Source organism: Carcharhinus amblyrhynchos, chromosome 12 (genome assembly GCF_965287045.1).
Source record: "Carcharhinus amblyrhynchos chromosome 12, sCarAmb.v2.hapA, whole genome shotgun sequence".
Lineage (NCBI taxonomy): Eukaryota > Metazoa > Chordata > Chondrichthyes > Carcharhiniformes > Carcharhinidae > Carcharhinus > Carcharhinus amblyrhynchos.
Genome location: NC_137335.1, coordinates 30,828,421 through 30,844,491, shown reverse-complemented (window position 1 = coordinate 30,844,491; position 16,071 = coordinate 30,828,421). Strand labels below are relative to the sequence as shown.

The 16,071-nt window shown below is 42.3% G+C and overlaps 1 protein-coding gene across 2 annotated transcripts in view; it reads right to left on the bottom strand.

Annotated features, from left to right (window-relative positions):
- The window catches only part of acat2 (acetyl-CoA acetyltransferase 2), a 119,467-nt gene that overhangs the window by 80,339 nt on the left and 23,057 nt on the right, over positions 1 to 16,071 (bottom strand). For both annotated transcript variants that reach the window (XR_013888260.1, XM_080200315.1), the window contains exons 3-4: positions 9,982 to 10,163; positions 6,139 to 6,256 (exon numbers count right to left, since the gene is read on the bottom strand). Coding sequence is in view for 1 of the 2 variants with exons in the window: in XM_080200315.1 (XP_080056441.1) it covers positions 6,139 to 6,256; positions 9,982 to 10,163 (300 nt within the window). In the remaining variant the exon portion in view is untranslated. The remainder of the gene's footprint in view (positions 1 to 6,138; positions 6,257 to 9,981; positions 10,164 to 16,071) is intronic.

The following is a 16,071-nucleotide window of genomic DNA, read 5'->3' as shown; positions in this document are numbered from 1 at the left end:
CTTGATGAGATCCCCTCTTGTCCTTCTAAACTCCAGCGAGTATAAGCCCAAACTACTTAATATCTTCTCATATGTCAACTCTTTCAAACCCAGAATCAGTCTGGCGAACTTCCTCTGAACTGCCTCCAAAGCGCAAACCCCTTTTGACTTTGCAAAAATTCAGGCCTAGGACCGTTTTACAACCATTCTTGAATAAGGATATATTAAATACATTTACTTTTCCAATCTTAGGCATCCCCTCATATCTAGGAAAGCTCGATCCCTTGGGTTGGTGATAATGGTGGTATGAGGGATATGCTGACCATAAGATTAAAGATATTGTTTCAATACAATTCTAATGCTGCTCACGGCCCACAGCACCTTATTATTGCCCAGACTGGAGTTCCTGGATCTATCCTGAATCTATCCTTGTAACATGCTGGTAGTGCCACACAATTCAATGGAGGGTATCCTCAGTGTGAAGACCAGACTTTATCCCCACAAGGATTATGTGGTGATCACTCTTCCCAATAATTTCATGGATACATCTGCAACACGTAAGGACAGAGTTTAGTATATGTTTCCTGCTTGTTGTTTCCCCACCAACTGTTACAAAACCAATGTGCAAATGTATCCTTCAGGAGTCATAGAGGTTACAGCATGGAAACAGGTCCTTTGGCCCAGCTTGTCCATGCCTCCCTTTTTTTTTGTTGAAACCCCTAAGCTAATCCCAATTGCCCACATTTGGCCCATATCCCTCTACATCCATCATACCCATGTAACTATCTAAATGCTTTTTAAAAGATAAAATTGTACCGCCTCTACTACTATCTCTGGCAGCTTGTTCCAGACACTCACCACCCTCTATGTGGAAAAATTGCCCCTTTGGACACTGTTGTATTTCTCCCCTCAAATCTATGCCCTCTAGTTTTAGACTCCCCTGCCTTTAGGAAAAGATATTAACTATCTAACTTGTCTATGCCCCTCATTATTTTATAGACCTCTATAAAGTCACCCCTCAAACTCCAGAGAAATAAGTCCCAATCTATTCAGCCTCTCCTTATAACTCAATCCATCAAGTTCCGGCAGCATCCTAGTAAGTCTTTTCTGCTCTCTTTCTAGTTTAATAATATCCTTTCTATAATAGGGTGAATAAAATTGCACACGGTATTCCAACTGTGACCTTACCAATGTCTTGTACAACTTCAACAAGACATCCCAACTCCTGTATTCAATGAAATAAATGAATAAACAAATAAAAATCAAATAAACAAATAAAAATCAAATAAACAAATAAAAATCAAATAAACAAATAAAAATCAAATAAACAAATAAAAATCAAATAAACAAATGACCGTTGAAACCAGGCATGCCAAATGCCGTCTTCACCGCTCTGTCCACCTTCACTTTCAAGGGGCTATGAATATGTACCCTAGATCTCTTTGTTCTGTAACTCTCCCCAACACCCTACCATTAACTGAGTAAGTCCTGCCCTGGTTCAATCTACCAAAATGCATTACCTCGCATTTGTCTAAATTAAACTCCATCTGCCATTCATCAGCCCAATGGCCCAACTGATCAAGATCCCGCCGCAATTGGAGATAACCTTCCTCACTGCTACCATGCCATCAATCTTGGTGTCATCTGCAAACTTACTAACCACACCCCCTATATTCTCATCCAAATCATTTATATTAATGACAAATAACAGTGGGCCCTGCACTGATCTCTGAGGCACACCACTGGTCATAGGCCTCCAATTTGAAAAACAACTCTCTACAACCACTCTCTGGCTTCTGTCAAGAAGCCCAATTTTGTATCCATTTAGATACCTCACCCTAGATTCCGAGAGATTTAACCTTATGCAACAGCCTACCACGTGGTATCTTGTCAAAGGCCTTGCTAAAGTTCATGTAGACAACATCAACTGCACTGCCATCATCTACTTTCTTGGTTACTCCTTTAAAAATCTCAAATTTGTGAGACATGATTTTCCATTCACAAAACCATGCTGACTGAACCTAATCAGTCCTTGCATTTCTAAATGCCTGTAGATCCTGTCTCTCAAAATACCTTCCAACAATTTACCCACCACAGATATGAGGCTCACTGGCCTGTAGTTCCCAGGCTTTTCCCTGCAGCCCTTTTTAAACAAAGGCATAACATTTCCACTCTCCAATCTTCAAGCACCTCACCCACGACTATCGATGATTCAAATATCTCGGCTAAGGGACCCACAATTTCCTCCCTAGCCTCCCACAATGTCCTGGGATATACCTCATCAGGTCCTGCAGATTTATCTACCTTGATGCACTTTAAGACTTCCAGCACTCCTTCTCTGTAATATGCACATGCCTCAAGACATCAATATTTAATTCCCCAAGTTCCCTAACATCCATGCTTTTCTCAACAGTAAATACTGATGAGAAATATTCATTTAGGATCTCACCCATCTCTTGTGGATCCACACATAAATTACCTTGTTGATCCTTAAGAGGCCCTACTCTCTCCCTTGCTACTCTTTTGCCCTTTGTGCATTTGTAGAAGCTCTTTGGATTCTCCTTTGCCTTATCGGCCAAAACAATTTTGTGTCCCCTTTTTGCCCTCCTGATTTCTCTCTTAACTCTACTGCTACAGCCGCTATACTCTTCAAGAGATTCATTTGATCCCAGCTGCCTATGCATGTCATGTTCCTCTTTCTTCTTCTTGATCACAGCCTCAATATCCCAAGTCATCCGACTTCTGCCAGCCTTGCCCTTCAATCTAAGAGGAATGTGTTTACCCTGAACCCTGGTTTACACACTTTTGAAAGCATATCACTTACCAGACGTCCCTTTTCCTTCCCAAAGACTCCGCCAATTAGCTTTTGAACTTTCCTGCCTGATACCATCAAAATTGGCCTTGCCCCAATTTAGAATATTAACTTTTGGGACAGACCTATCATTCTCCATAGCTATCATAAAACTAATAGCAATATGGTCACTGGTCCCAAAGTGATCCCTCACTAATACTTTTGTCACCTGCCCTTCCTTATTTCCCAAGAGGAAGTCAAGTTTTGCCTCCTCTCCAGTCAGGCCATCCACATACTGAATGAGAAATTCCTCCTGAATACACTCAACAAATTTCTCTCCAACCTACCCTCTAATACTATAGCTGCCCCAGTCAACGTTGGGAAAATTAAAATCTCCAACTATTATCACCCTATTTTTCTTGGAGCTGTCTGTAATCTCCTTACATATTTGCTCCTCAATTTCCCGCTGATTATTTGGGGCCTATAGTACAATCCTATCCAAGTGATTTCCCCTTCTTATTTCTCAGTTCTACCCATATAGACTCTTTGGCTGAACCCTTGGATATATCCCCTCTCAGTACGGCTTGCTAACTTTGTCAGTAGTGATGTTACTAAGCCATTGTTGATTTCAATGAAGCTCCTGTCCAGAATACATTCTGTGCCCTTTGCACCTTCAATGCTTTCTCCAAGAAGGAGATAGATATATTAATTTTAAAAAAGGGATAAGAGGATATGGGGAACAGATGGGGCTAGTGGATTTGAGACCAGGGAGATATCATCCATAATCTAACTGAATGGTAGAACAGGGTTGAAGGGTTGAATTTGCCTGCTTCTGCTCCTAATTCATATGTTTCAAGTTTCCGAGCCATATAGAAAAGTTGGGAGGATGATTGCCTTGCACATGAAGATCTTAGTGTCAGCATGAATATCATAGTCTTTGAAGACTGTCATCCGAAGCTGGCACTTGCAGATTGGATATGATAGTCAACACGGACAGTATTTATTCATCAGCCAAGGAAGGGTGGTATGTGGTAGCCAGCAGGTATTTTCCTTGCTTATGTTTGATCTAATGCCATGAAAATTAATGGGGTCCAGAGTTAACATTGAGGACTCTTAGGGCAATTTCCTTCTGACTATATACCACTTTGGATCTTTCTTGCTAGGGGGAACAACACATATTTAAGGATGGTGATGGCTGTGTCTGGAACATTGGCTGTATGGTGCGATTTACTGAGTATGACTATGTCAAGTAGTTGCTCATCTTGTCCAGGAAATTACTCTCCCAGTTTTGGCACAAGCCCCCAGATGTTAATAAGCAGGGCTTTGCAGGATTAACAGGATTGGACGTGCTTTGTCATTTCTAGTGCTTAGTTGGTGCCAGGTGATCTGTGCACTTTATTCCACAATATAAGAGTCACATTCCATCTGACAGATCAAGCTTCCATAGCACAAACCTGTTAGACTTTACAGACTAGACTTCTATGTTCAAGTTCTTGAGAAAAGTCAGCCCTTCTGTAAATCCACAATATTTGAAGGTTTATTTCATTGGGCAGGAGTCTTAGTAGTGTTGAAGAGCAGAAGGATCTTGGGGTCCGGGTCCACAGGGCTCTTAAATCGGCCTCGCAGGTGGAGGATGTGGTCAAGAAGGCGTATGGTGTACTGGCCTTCATTAATCGAGGGATTGAGTTTAGGAATCTGGAAGTAATGCTGCAACTTTAAAAGACCCTTGTCAGGCCTCATTTGGAGTACTGTGCGCAGTTCTGGTCGCCTCACTACAGGAAAGACGTAGAAGCTATTGAAAGGGTACAGAGGAGATTTACAAGGATATTGCCTGGACTGGGAGGCATACCTTATGAAGTTAGGTTGAGGGAGCTGGGACTCTTTTCCCTGGAGAGATGAAGGTTGAGAGGCGACCTGATAGAAGTTTACAAAATGTTGAGAGGAATAGATAGGGTGGATTCTCAGAGGCTATTTCCCGGGGTTGAAATGGTCACTACGAGAGGACACAGATTTAAGGTGCGGGGAGGAAAGTACAGAAGTGATGTTAGGGGTAAGTTTTTCACTCAGAGGGTGGTGAGTGAATGGAATCGGCTGCCGTCAGTGGTGGTGGAGGCGAACTCGCTGGGGTCTTTTAAAAGACTTCTGGATGAGTATATGGGGTTTAATGGGATTGGGGGTTATAGATAGGTCTATAGATTGGTAGGTGTTGATGTGATCGGCGCAACTCGTGGGCCGAAGGGCCTGTTTGTGCTGTTTGTGTTCTATGTTCTACTGTTTTGTCATTCATACCCACTTTAAGATGTTTCCACTTATCTACAATTTAACGGTCAAAAGTTGGCTATGGCAACACAAAGTAAGTAGAACGGATCAACGAATATAACTGTTCAGCCTAGCCACTTCCCTCATTCAGCATTCATGACCAATATTGCTATGCATTTGAAAAATATCAGCCATGATTGAATGGCAGCGGAGTAGCCTCGATGGGCTGAGTAGCCTAATTTTGCGCCCCCATGTCCTCAGGACATTTCAAAGTCCTTAACAACTAAAATATTTTTGTAATATAGTCACTATTGTAACATGGAGAAATGTAGAATCATGGAATCATAGAATCCCTACAGTGCAGAAGAAAGCTATTAGGCCCATTGAGCCAGCACTGCCAACAATCCTACCCAGGCCCTATCCCCATAACCCCACCTATTTACCCTGCTAGTCTCCCTGACACTAAGGGGCAATTTAGCATGGCCAATTAACCTCACTCGCACATCTTCAGCACCTGGAGGAAACGCATGCAGACACAGGGAAACTGTGCAAACTCCACACAGACAGTAACCCGAGGCTGGAATTGAACCTGGGACCATGGCGCTGTGAGGCACTACTGCTAATCAACGTACCGTAAAAAGTCTGACAACACCAGGTTTTAGTCCAACCGATTTATTTGATAGTAAACGCACAAGCTTTCGAGGTTTCCCTCTTCGTCAGGTGAATGGAGAGTTCAATGTACCACCATGCTGCTCAACATGCTCAAACAATTAGCACACTGCAAGGTCCCGTAAATATCAGTAAGATAAATGACCAGTTGATCTGTTTTAATTATGAGATTAGCTAGGGAACCAGGAAAGCTCCAATGATCTTCAAATAGCGTCAGGAGATCTTCTATGTTCACCTGAGCGGGCAGATGCTGCTTTGTTTAAATGTCACACTGGAAATACTGCACCTTAATGAAATCTTAACCTAGATTATGTGCTCAAGTCTCTGACGTGGGATGTAGCAGTGGGAGTACTATCATCGGGCCAAAATTGAAACTTGAACCAAATGTTCTCATATTTGCAAAAGTATACACTTTCATAGTAGCTAGAGGAAGCTCTTACCTGTTATTCCCATGTGGTAATTATGAAAAGCATCCATCAGACCATCACAAAGAATGCTATCCTGAAGCGATACATCACCCATTTTGATTCCAGTTCTCATCAGTGCCACATGTGGAGCCTGGAGTACACAATTAAAGGCAATTTTTATACTGCATTAAAACACAAACATGTACCCTAAGATACAGGAGCAGAACTAGGCCACTTGGCCCATCGAGTCTGCTTTGCCAAAATAAACGGCTGATAAGTTTCTCAACCCCATTCTCACACCTTTTCCCTGTAACCTTTGATCCCCTTACCAATCAAGAACCTATCTATCTCAGTGTTAAATACACTCAATGACTTGGCCTTCATAGCCTTCTGTGGCAATGAATTCCATAGATTCACTACACTCTGGCTGAAAAAATTCCTCCTCATCTCGGTTCTAAAGGGTTGTCCCTTTACACTAAGACTGTCCTCAGATCCTGGTCTCTCCTACTAATGGAAACATCTTTCCCATGTCCACTCTTTCCAGGCCTTTCAGTGTACTGTAAGTTTAAATGACTGGACTGGATATTGGCAAATGCTCATTCATAATGTCTTCTACAGTAAAATGGTTTGCCTTTGGCCATTAGGGTGATGTACCCACATACCGTCCATGCCATCCACACATTCCCGTGACCGTAATAGCCTCTGTACTAAGTACCAATGCATGCAAACTCATAACCCATTCCATTCATCCCCATGGCCCTTTGATTGTCCCATTGCCAACTTGGTTCCAACTCATGCCAACCCACGTACCAGCCTTTGCCCTTACACATTCCATGCCATCCTAACCAGTTAGCACTATGAACAGATCTGAGGAGTCATGTTGAGACAAAATAAATCAAAGTTTTAAGTGTATGTCTCTCATTTAAGAATTACTTAGAAATTAATTTGTATTGCTGTAACTTCCAAGGCCAAGCACTGGAAATGGGATTAGTGTAGTCAGGTCTTTGCTAATCAACATGGATACGATTCATTCAATGACCTCCTTCTATGCAGTGAACAACTATGAATCTATGAATTTTATAGACTTTAAAAAAAAACTCAAAAATTCATTCAAGTATTTAATTCCTTATGAAATCAGTAACTTGTAGTCATAGTCCACATCAAAGACAGTTAATCTCTTTTTAAACACTTGGGAGTCATCAAACTGTGAATTTACAGAGCCCCCCCACACCCGGTTCCCCCGCCGCCCCCCTCCCCCCCCCCCCACCCACACACACACACACACACACACACACACACACACACACACACACACACACACACACACACACACACACACAGTGACAATGATAAATTGTGGAAGCAGTTCAACAACATTAATCCCTCAATCAAAGCCATCAGGTGTATATCAACAAACAACTTGTGAAATTATAAGCAGGATGACAACAGGCTGCCTTTATTATCAAAATTTAAAGGGCTTGGCGATTTAAATGACTTGACAGTTCACTGAGCTTATCCACATTTTATGCACATTCATGTCTACTCCCATCAATCTCAAAGAGCACCTAACTTCTCCAAAAGTGGCAGCTACAAGCAGCCCCCAGTTTCTGAGTCCAACAAAAGGTAAATGAAGGGCAATGATTTCAGGGTGGAAGGGGGGATGAAGTCTGTGGGATGGTGGGACGATGGAAGGAAAGTGATGATGTGGCATGCGGTCTGACCGTGAACTAGTCCTGCCAGGATCAAAATTGAGGCCAGGCAGGAACCAGCCTTACCTGCGCCTCATAAAATTGTGCACAAGTTAGGGTTGGATGGGAAGGCAGTAGCATTACCACCATGGAATTTTACAAGCTTTGCCACCTGCAAATCCACTAGCGGACTAACTGCAAAATGCTGCTCTATAAGCCAGTTCTTGAGAATGTAACAGTGTGAATGCTGCTGCTAGCAAGTATAGAAATAGGAAAATAGGGCATATGAATGTATGGCTCAAGAATTGGTGCAGGAGGCAGAGTTTTAGATTCCTGGATCACTGGGGCCATTTCTGGAGTGCCTAGGTACAGAACACTGCCCTAAAAAACTCCTGCAGAAATATCCTGAGGTTGAGATGATTGGTCTTCAACAACCACATCCTTTGTGCTTAGTTTAACCCCTGCTAGAATAGGGGTTTCCCCCTGAAGCCTTGGACTTCAATCTTACTATTGTAGCTTGATGCCCCACATTGTCAAACACACCTTGATGTTATTTCTACCCACCCTCTAGAATTCTGCTCTTTCATTCATGTTTGTAGAAGACTACAAGGACAGGAGCTGAGCAATCCTGGTAGAACCAAAATTGAGCATCGGTGATCAAGTTATTGGTGAGTGTTGCTTGTTAGCATCAGTGATATAATTTTGCATTACTTAGCTGACAATTATGAGCATGTTAATGGGGTGTTAATTAGCTGTGTTCACTTTGTCCTGTTTTTGTGGACACGTCTGGAGATTTTTCACTTTATCAGATAGAGGGCATTGTTGTAGCAGTATGGAACAGCTTGATTGAAGCCACAGCTCATTCTGGAGTACAATACTTCTTTGTTCCTATAATTGCATGCTGCCAAAGTCCGAAGCCTTTGCTATATCCATGCACACAACACTTTTTTGATGTGATATGAAGAGAACTGAATTAATTAAAGACTGGCATCCGAGATGATGAAGACATCCACAGGAGTATAATACACTTGGGACTTCTGGCTAAAGATAGTTGCATATATTTTAGTCTTGTGTTTTGCACTCATTTAATGTGCAGGAATGTTCATGTAGCCTATTCCAGCTATTAGTTGTTTAACTGCCACTATTCATGACGTCAATAGTAGTCATGATGTGGGTATGCCGGCGTTGGACTGGTGTAAACACAGTAAAAAGTCTGACAACACCAGGTTTTAGTCCAACCAATTTATTTGATAATAGACTCACAAGCTTTCAGGTTAGTCCCTTCGTCAGGTGAATGGAGAGTTCTGGCCTCAGACAGAACTCTCCATTCACCTGACGAAGGGACTAACCCGAAAGCTTGTGAGTCTATTATCAAATAAATCGGTTGGACTAAAACCTGGTGTTGTCAGACTTTTTACTATTCATGACTGCATATGACAAGACTATAGAGCTTATCCTTTGGATGTGAGATTATTTATCTCTGTCTATAAGCACTACTACAAATGTTCAGTATGCTTTTAGATATATGTAGCTTTATTCATTAGGCATCTCATTTTTAGGGATGCCTCGTGTTTTTTATTTATTTATGGGCTGTGGGCATTGCTGGATAAATCAGCATTTATGACCATCCTTAGCTGCCCTTGAGTTGGTGGTGGTGAGCTGGCTTCTTGAACCACTGCAGTCCCTGAGGTGTATACCCATGGTGCTGTTAAGGACAGTGTTCCAGGATTTTGATTCAACAACAGTGAATCAATGGCGATATATTTCCAAGTCAGGATGGTGATTGGCTTGGAGGGCAACTTCCAGGTGGTGGTGTTCCCAAGTATACACAGCTCTTGTCCTTCTAGATGGTAATGATCACAGGGTTGTAAGGTGCTGCCTAGAGAACCTTGGTGAGTTTCTATAGTGCATCTTTTGGATGGTACACATTACTGCCACCATTCGTTGATGGTGGAGGGATTGAATGCTTGTGGAAAAGTAGCAATCAAGCTAGCTGCTTTCTCCTAGCTTCCTGAGTGTTGTTGGAGCTGCACTCATCCAGAATATTCCAATACACTCCTGGGTGGTGAACATTGGGAAGTCAGGGGATGAGAAACTCCAGGAATTTCTTGGTTTTAAATCTGCACTTAAAGCAAGAAGTCTGTGGTGGGAATGACCACTTAGCACAACTGATAAATTGTGCTTGTACCTTACTCATGTTCTCCATACCGCCTGCTACCACAATACTGGAGCTTCCTGTTACGATGGCTTGTGTTGCGAGACACACTGCTTTCAGCCCAGAGCCACAAATCATCTGACAGGTCCACGCTGGCACCAGATATGGGATTCCTGCACTGACACTAGCCTGACGGGCAGGATTCTGTCCTTGGCCTACAAAATAATGGAAGAAAAAATAGAAAGCATTACTGTTATATCATAAAGCACATCATTATCACTATAAAAGAGAACAAAAAAAGTCTTGGGAAAGTTTGAATCAAATATTACTGAGATTATTTTTCTTGTACGAGTTCTGATTTTGTCAAAAATGTTTTACTGCTATTTTCCCATCAGTAAGAAGTCTCACAACACCAGGTTAAAGCCCAACAGGTTTATTTGATAGTAAACGCCACAAGCTTTCGGAACGCTGTTCCTTCGTCAGGCGAGTGGAGAGTTTACCCCAGTCCAATGCCAGCATGTCCACATCATTTTCCCATCAGCCAGAGACAAGCATCAGAAATTATAGTAAAAGACAAGAATTTTAAAATGATAAGCATAAAATGTTGTATGGCCAATTGTGCTAGTGTAAACTCTTTCATGAGATACACAATTAGTCTCACCAACCTACTCTTTCCCATATTCTAGTAATTATTTCCCTTTTCAAGTACTGGTCTTTTGAATGTTATTAAATCTGCTTCCTGCACCCATTCAGGTTCTAAATCAGAACTCCACTGCATAAACTATTACTTCCACATTTTGACTCTAGGTCTACCTCAACACCATGGCCAAAATCTTCTGTCTTTCTTCGTGGCTGGCATTTTCCTATGCTGCTGCAAGTGAAAGGAGGTTTGGCTGGAATATCAAATTCTACATTCTCATTCGCAACAGGTCCCACCACAGACGAGTCTGGAGAATCCTGCCTCACTTCTCCTGAGTCTTCCACTGTCTCTAAATTGTCAAGACTGCTTGTCCAACTTTCAGTACTAGATGAGCAGAAATTTGCTCCAATTAAATACTGGGAAGATATTTGTCTTCAGATCTCGCCACTAACTCCGTCCCCTCACCAGTTGGGTAATCTCAAATCCATGTCTCCGGCAACTGTCTAGAACATAGAACATTGAAAAACTACAGCACAAACAGACCCTTCGGCCCACAAGCTGCGCTCATCATATCCCTAACTACTCGGCCTACCTATAACCCTCAATCCTATTAAATCCCATGTGCTCATCCAGAAGTCTCTTAAAAGACCCTAACGAATTCACCTCCACCACCACGGACTGCAGCTGATTCCACTCGCCCACCACCCTCAGTGAAAAAAGGCCAAAACTATTTACAAAATTTTGTTTGAAGACAAAGCACTACAAGCTGTTCCGAAACTCATTTTCTCTCCCTAAAAGCTTTAAGACTATCTACACTTGTTACAGCAAGTATATTTATGGTTGCTAACCATATTTAAAGCAACATTTATATCTACAAGAAAAATCTTCCTTATTTGGAATGGAAACAGTGATAAAATAGAAATTAAAGTTGTTTCTTTTTCATTTTTAAGTATTGTTCAACTGTTAATGGTTAAGCTGCTTCATTTGTTACATTTATTTTTAAATTGTGTTATTAAATAAAAGTTTGTTTTACTATAAAAGGTCCCTAATTTGAAAGTGGAATTATTCCTAGAAGGAAGTAGCCTTTCCTCACATTTATGCCAAAATAGAAAAATTGTTGGGTTCTAGTCTGGCTTCCTCATGTAACTTGGGGTTATGGTCTGGGACCCTAACACTCAATAATTTTATCTAGGAACCATCAACAACAGAGGGAAAAACAAAAGCACTCCCCCTTGTGCACCCCTTTTATGCCTGTCATCCAGATGGTCTTGCTTTATGGATGGCATGGTGACAGAGTGATTAGCACTGCTGCCTCACAACACCAGGCACCCCGATTCAATTTCTTATGTTCTTATGTGACGGTCTCTGTGGAGTTTGCATGTTCTTCCCACGTATGCATAGATTTCCTCTAGGTGCTCTGGTTTCCTCCCACGGTCCAAAGATCTACAGGTTTGGTGGATTGGCCATGCTAAATTACCCCTTAACTTCCAAAGATGTTTATGTTAGATGGATCAGCCATGGTAAATGCACAGGGTTATGGAGATAGGGCAGAGGGGAAGGCCTTCATGGGATGATCATTCAAACAGTGCAGACTCAATGGGCCAAATGACCTCTTTCTACACTTTGAAGTTCTAAGGTTCCTATATAATACAATCTCTGTGGCTACAGCATGGCTGGAGATAGGCTGCTGACTTTCACTGAGGGAGACTTCAGATAATCTTGCAGGATGCCCTTGAGCAACTTTGTGTATTGAGGGCTCTGCTTTAGAGTGCAATACTTTGGCAAGGCTAACAGCAGTGAAGCCTAGCTAGCTGACAGGCAACAGTACTGGCAATGGCACAATGCTAGTGGTAGTAGAAGTACTGTCAGTCTGAGAAATGATAGTAGGCTCGTGCTTCAAATTGCCAGTGCCACTCCCATGTGACAGTGCCTCTGTAGTCTTCCCAATGTACTGAAGTATAGGCTGCTGACTACTGTAAAGAGTTGAAGTGACAGTGGCTGGATTTGGCTACTGTGACATCAAGGAGGCCAAACCTGAAATCAATGGGATTTCGTGGATTCCACTCTACTTACCCGCCTGATCACATAACTCTTAATTCCTTTACCTTTCAAAAATCTACCTTTGCCTAAAAACATTCAATGAGGTAGCCTCAACTGCTTCGCTGGACAGGGAATACCAGATTCATAACCTTTGGGTCAAGAAGTTCCTCCTCAACTCAGTCCTAAATCTGCTCCCCCTTATTTTGAGGCTATGCTCCCAAGTTCTAGTTTCACCTGGCAGTGGAAACAACCTCCCTGCTTCCATCTTATCTATTCTCTTCATAATTTTACATGTTTGTATAAGATCCCCCTTCATTCTTCTAAATTCCAATGAGTATAGCCCCAGTCTACTGAGTCCCTCCTCATAAGCCAACCCTCTCAACTCCAGTATCAACCTAGTGAATCTCTTCTTCACCCCTCCAGCGTCAGTATAACCGTTCTCAAGTAAGGAGACCAAATCTGTACACAGTATTCCAGGTATGGCCTCACCAGCACCTTATCCAGCTGCAACATAAGCTTTCTGTTTTTAAACTCCATCCTATAATAACGAAGGACAAAATTCCATTTGCCTTCTTAATTACCTGCCGCACCTGCAAACCAACTTTTTGCGATTTATGCACAAGGACACCCAGGTCCTACTGCAGAGCAGCATGCTGCAATTTTTACCATTTAAATAATAGTCCATTTCACTGTTATTCCTACCAAAATGGGTGACCTCACATTTATCAACATTGTACTCCATCTGCCAGACCCTCGCCCACTTACTTAGACTATCTATATCCCTTTGCAGAATTTCAGTGTCCTCTGCACACTTTGCTCTACATTCATCTTAGTGTTACCTGCAGACTTTGACACACTACACTTGGTTCCCAACCACAAATCATCTGTGTAATTGTAAACAATTGCAGCTCCAACACTGTATTTACTGCTGAGAAAAGCATGCATGTTAGAGAACTTGGGGAAATAAATAGTGATGTCTTGAGGAGTGTACATATTACAGAGGTGGTGGTGCTGGAAGTCTTAAAGCACAAAGTAGATCAATCCCTGAGACCCGAAGAAGTGTATCCCAGGTCATTGTGGGAGGCTAGAGAGGAAATTGCAGGGCCTCTAGAAGAGATATTTGAATTATCGATAGTCACAGGTGGTGACGAAAGATTGGAGGGTGACAAATTTTGTGCCTTTGTTTAAAAAGGGCTGCAGGGAAAAGACTGGGAAATACAGGCCAGTGAGCCTCACATCTGTGGTGGGTAAATTGTTGGAAGGTATTTTGAGAGATAGGATCTACAGGCATTTAGAGATGCAAGGACTAATTAGGGGCAGTCAGCATGGCTTTGTGATTGGAAAGTCATGTCTCACAAATTTGATTGAGTCTTTTGAAGGGGTCACCAGAGGGTAGATGAGGGCAGTGCAGTTGTTGTTGTTGTCTACATGGACTTTAGCAAGGCCTTTGACAAGGTACCGCATGGTAGGTAGTTGCATAAGATTAAATCTCACAGGATCCAGGGTGAGGTATCTAAATGGACACAAAATTGGCTTGACGATGGAAGCAAGAAGGTGGTTGTAGAGGGTTGTTTTTCAAACTAGAGGCCTGTGACTAGCAGTGTGCCTCGGGGATCAGTGTTGGATCCACTGTTGTCATTTATATTAATGATTTGGATGAGAATATAGGAGGCATGGTTAGTAAGTTTGCAGATGACACCAGGACAGCGGATAGTGAAGGTTATATTGGATTGCAACGGGATCTTGATCAATTAGGCCAGTGGGCTGACAAATGGCAAATGAAGTTTAATTTAGATAAATGCGACATGATGCATTTTGGTAGATTGAATGAGGACAGGACTTATTTAGTTAAGGGCATTGGAGAGAATTACGGAACAAAGAGATTTAGGGATACAAGTTCATAGCTCCTTGGAGGGGAAGTCATAGGTGGACAGAGCGGCGAAGGCGGCATTCAGCATGCTTAGTTTCATTGGTCAGAACACTGAATATAGGAGTTGGGATGTCTTGTTGAGCTTGTACAAGACATTGGTACGGCCACACTTGGAATACCTTGTATCATTCTGGTCACTCTATTATAGAAAGATCATTATTAAACTAGAAAGAGTGCAGAAAAGATGTCCTGGATGCTACCAGGATTTGATAGTTTGAGTTATAAGGAGAGCCTGAATAGACTGGGACCTTTTTCTCTGGAGCATAGAAGGCTAAGGTATGATCTTATAGAGGTCCATAAAATAATGAAGGGCATAGATCAGCGATATAGTCAATATCTTTTCCCAAAGGTAGGGGTGTCTAAAACTAGAGAGCTTAGGTTTAAGGTAAGAGGGAAGAGATACAAAAGTGTCCAGAGGGGCAATTTTTCCACACAGATGATGGTGAGTGTCTGGAATAAGCTGCCAGAGATAGTCGTAGAGGCAGGTACAATTTTGTCTTTTAAAAAGCATTTAGATAGTTACATGGGTAAGACTGGTAGAATTTTTTGAGGAGGTGACAAAAACGGTTAACGAAGGATGAGCCGTTCATGTCGTCTATATGGATTTCAGTAAGGCGTTTGACAAAGTCCCTCATGGTAGGTTGGTAGAGAAGATTAAGGCTCATGGGATATGTGGCCAGGTATCTAGATGGGTTGAGAACTGGCTTGCAAAGAGGAGTCAGAGAGTAGCAGTGGGGGGGTCCTTTTCTAGCTGGAGGTCTGTCACTAGTGGTATGCCGCAGGGCTCAGTACTGGGACCTCTTCTCTTTGTAGTGTATATAAATGATTTGGAAGAGGGAGTAAGTGGTGTGATCAGCAAATTTGCTGATGACACCAAGATGGCTGGATTGGCGGGCAGTGAGGAGCAGTGTCTGGCAATACAATGGGATATTGATAGGCTGGTATATTGGGCAGATACATGGCAAATGGAGTTTAATCCGGATAAATGTGAGGTGATGCATTTTGGCCGGAATAATGTAGGGGGGAGTTATATGATAAAGGGTAGGCCCATAAGGAGTATAGAATCGCAGCGAGACCTGGGGGTGCAAGTGCACAAGTCTTTGAAGGTGGCAGTACAAGTGGAGAGTGTGGTGAAGAAAGCCTATGGTATGTTAGCCTTTATAGGAAAGGGTATAGAACATAAGAGCTGGAGTCTAATATTGCAGTTGTACAGAATGTTGGTTAGGCCGCATTTAGAGTACTGCGTCCAGTTCTGGTCGCCTTACTACCGGAAGGACGTGGAGACTCTGGACAGAGGGCAGAGGAGGTTTACCAGGATGTTGCCTGGTATGGAAGGACTAGGGTATGAGGAAAGATTGAATAAACTGGGGCTCTTTTCCCTTGAAAGATGGCGATTGAGGGGGGATCTAATAGAGGTATATAAGATTATGAAGGGTATAGATAGAGCAAACAGAGGTAAGCTATTTCCTATGATAGAGACACACAGGACAAGGGGACATGGGCTTAAGGTGAG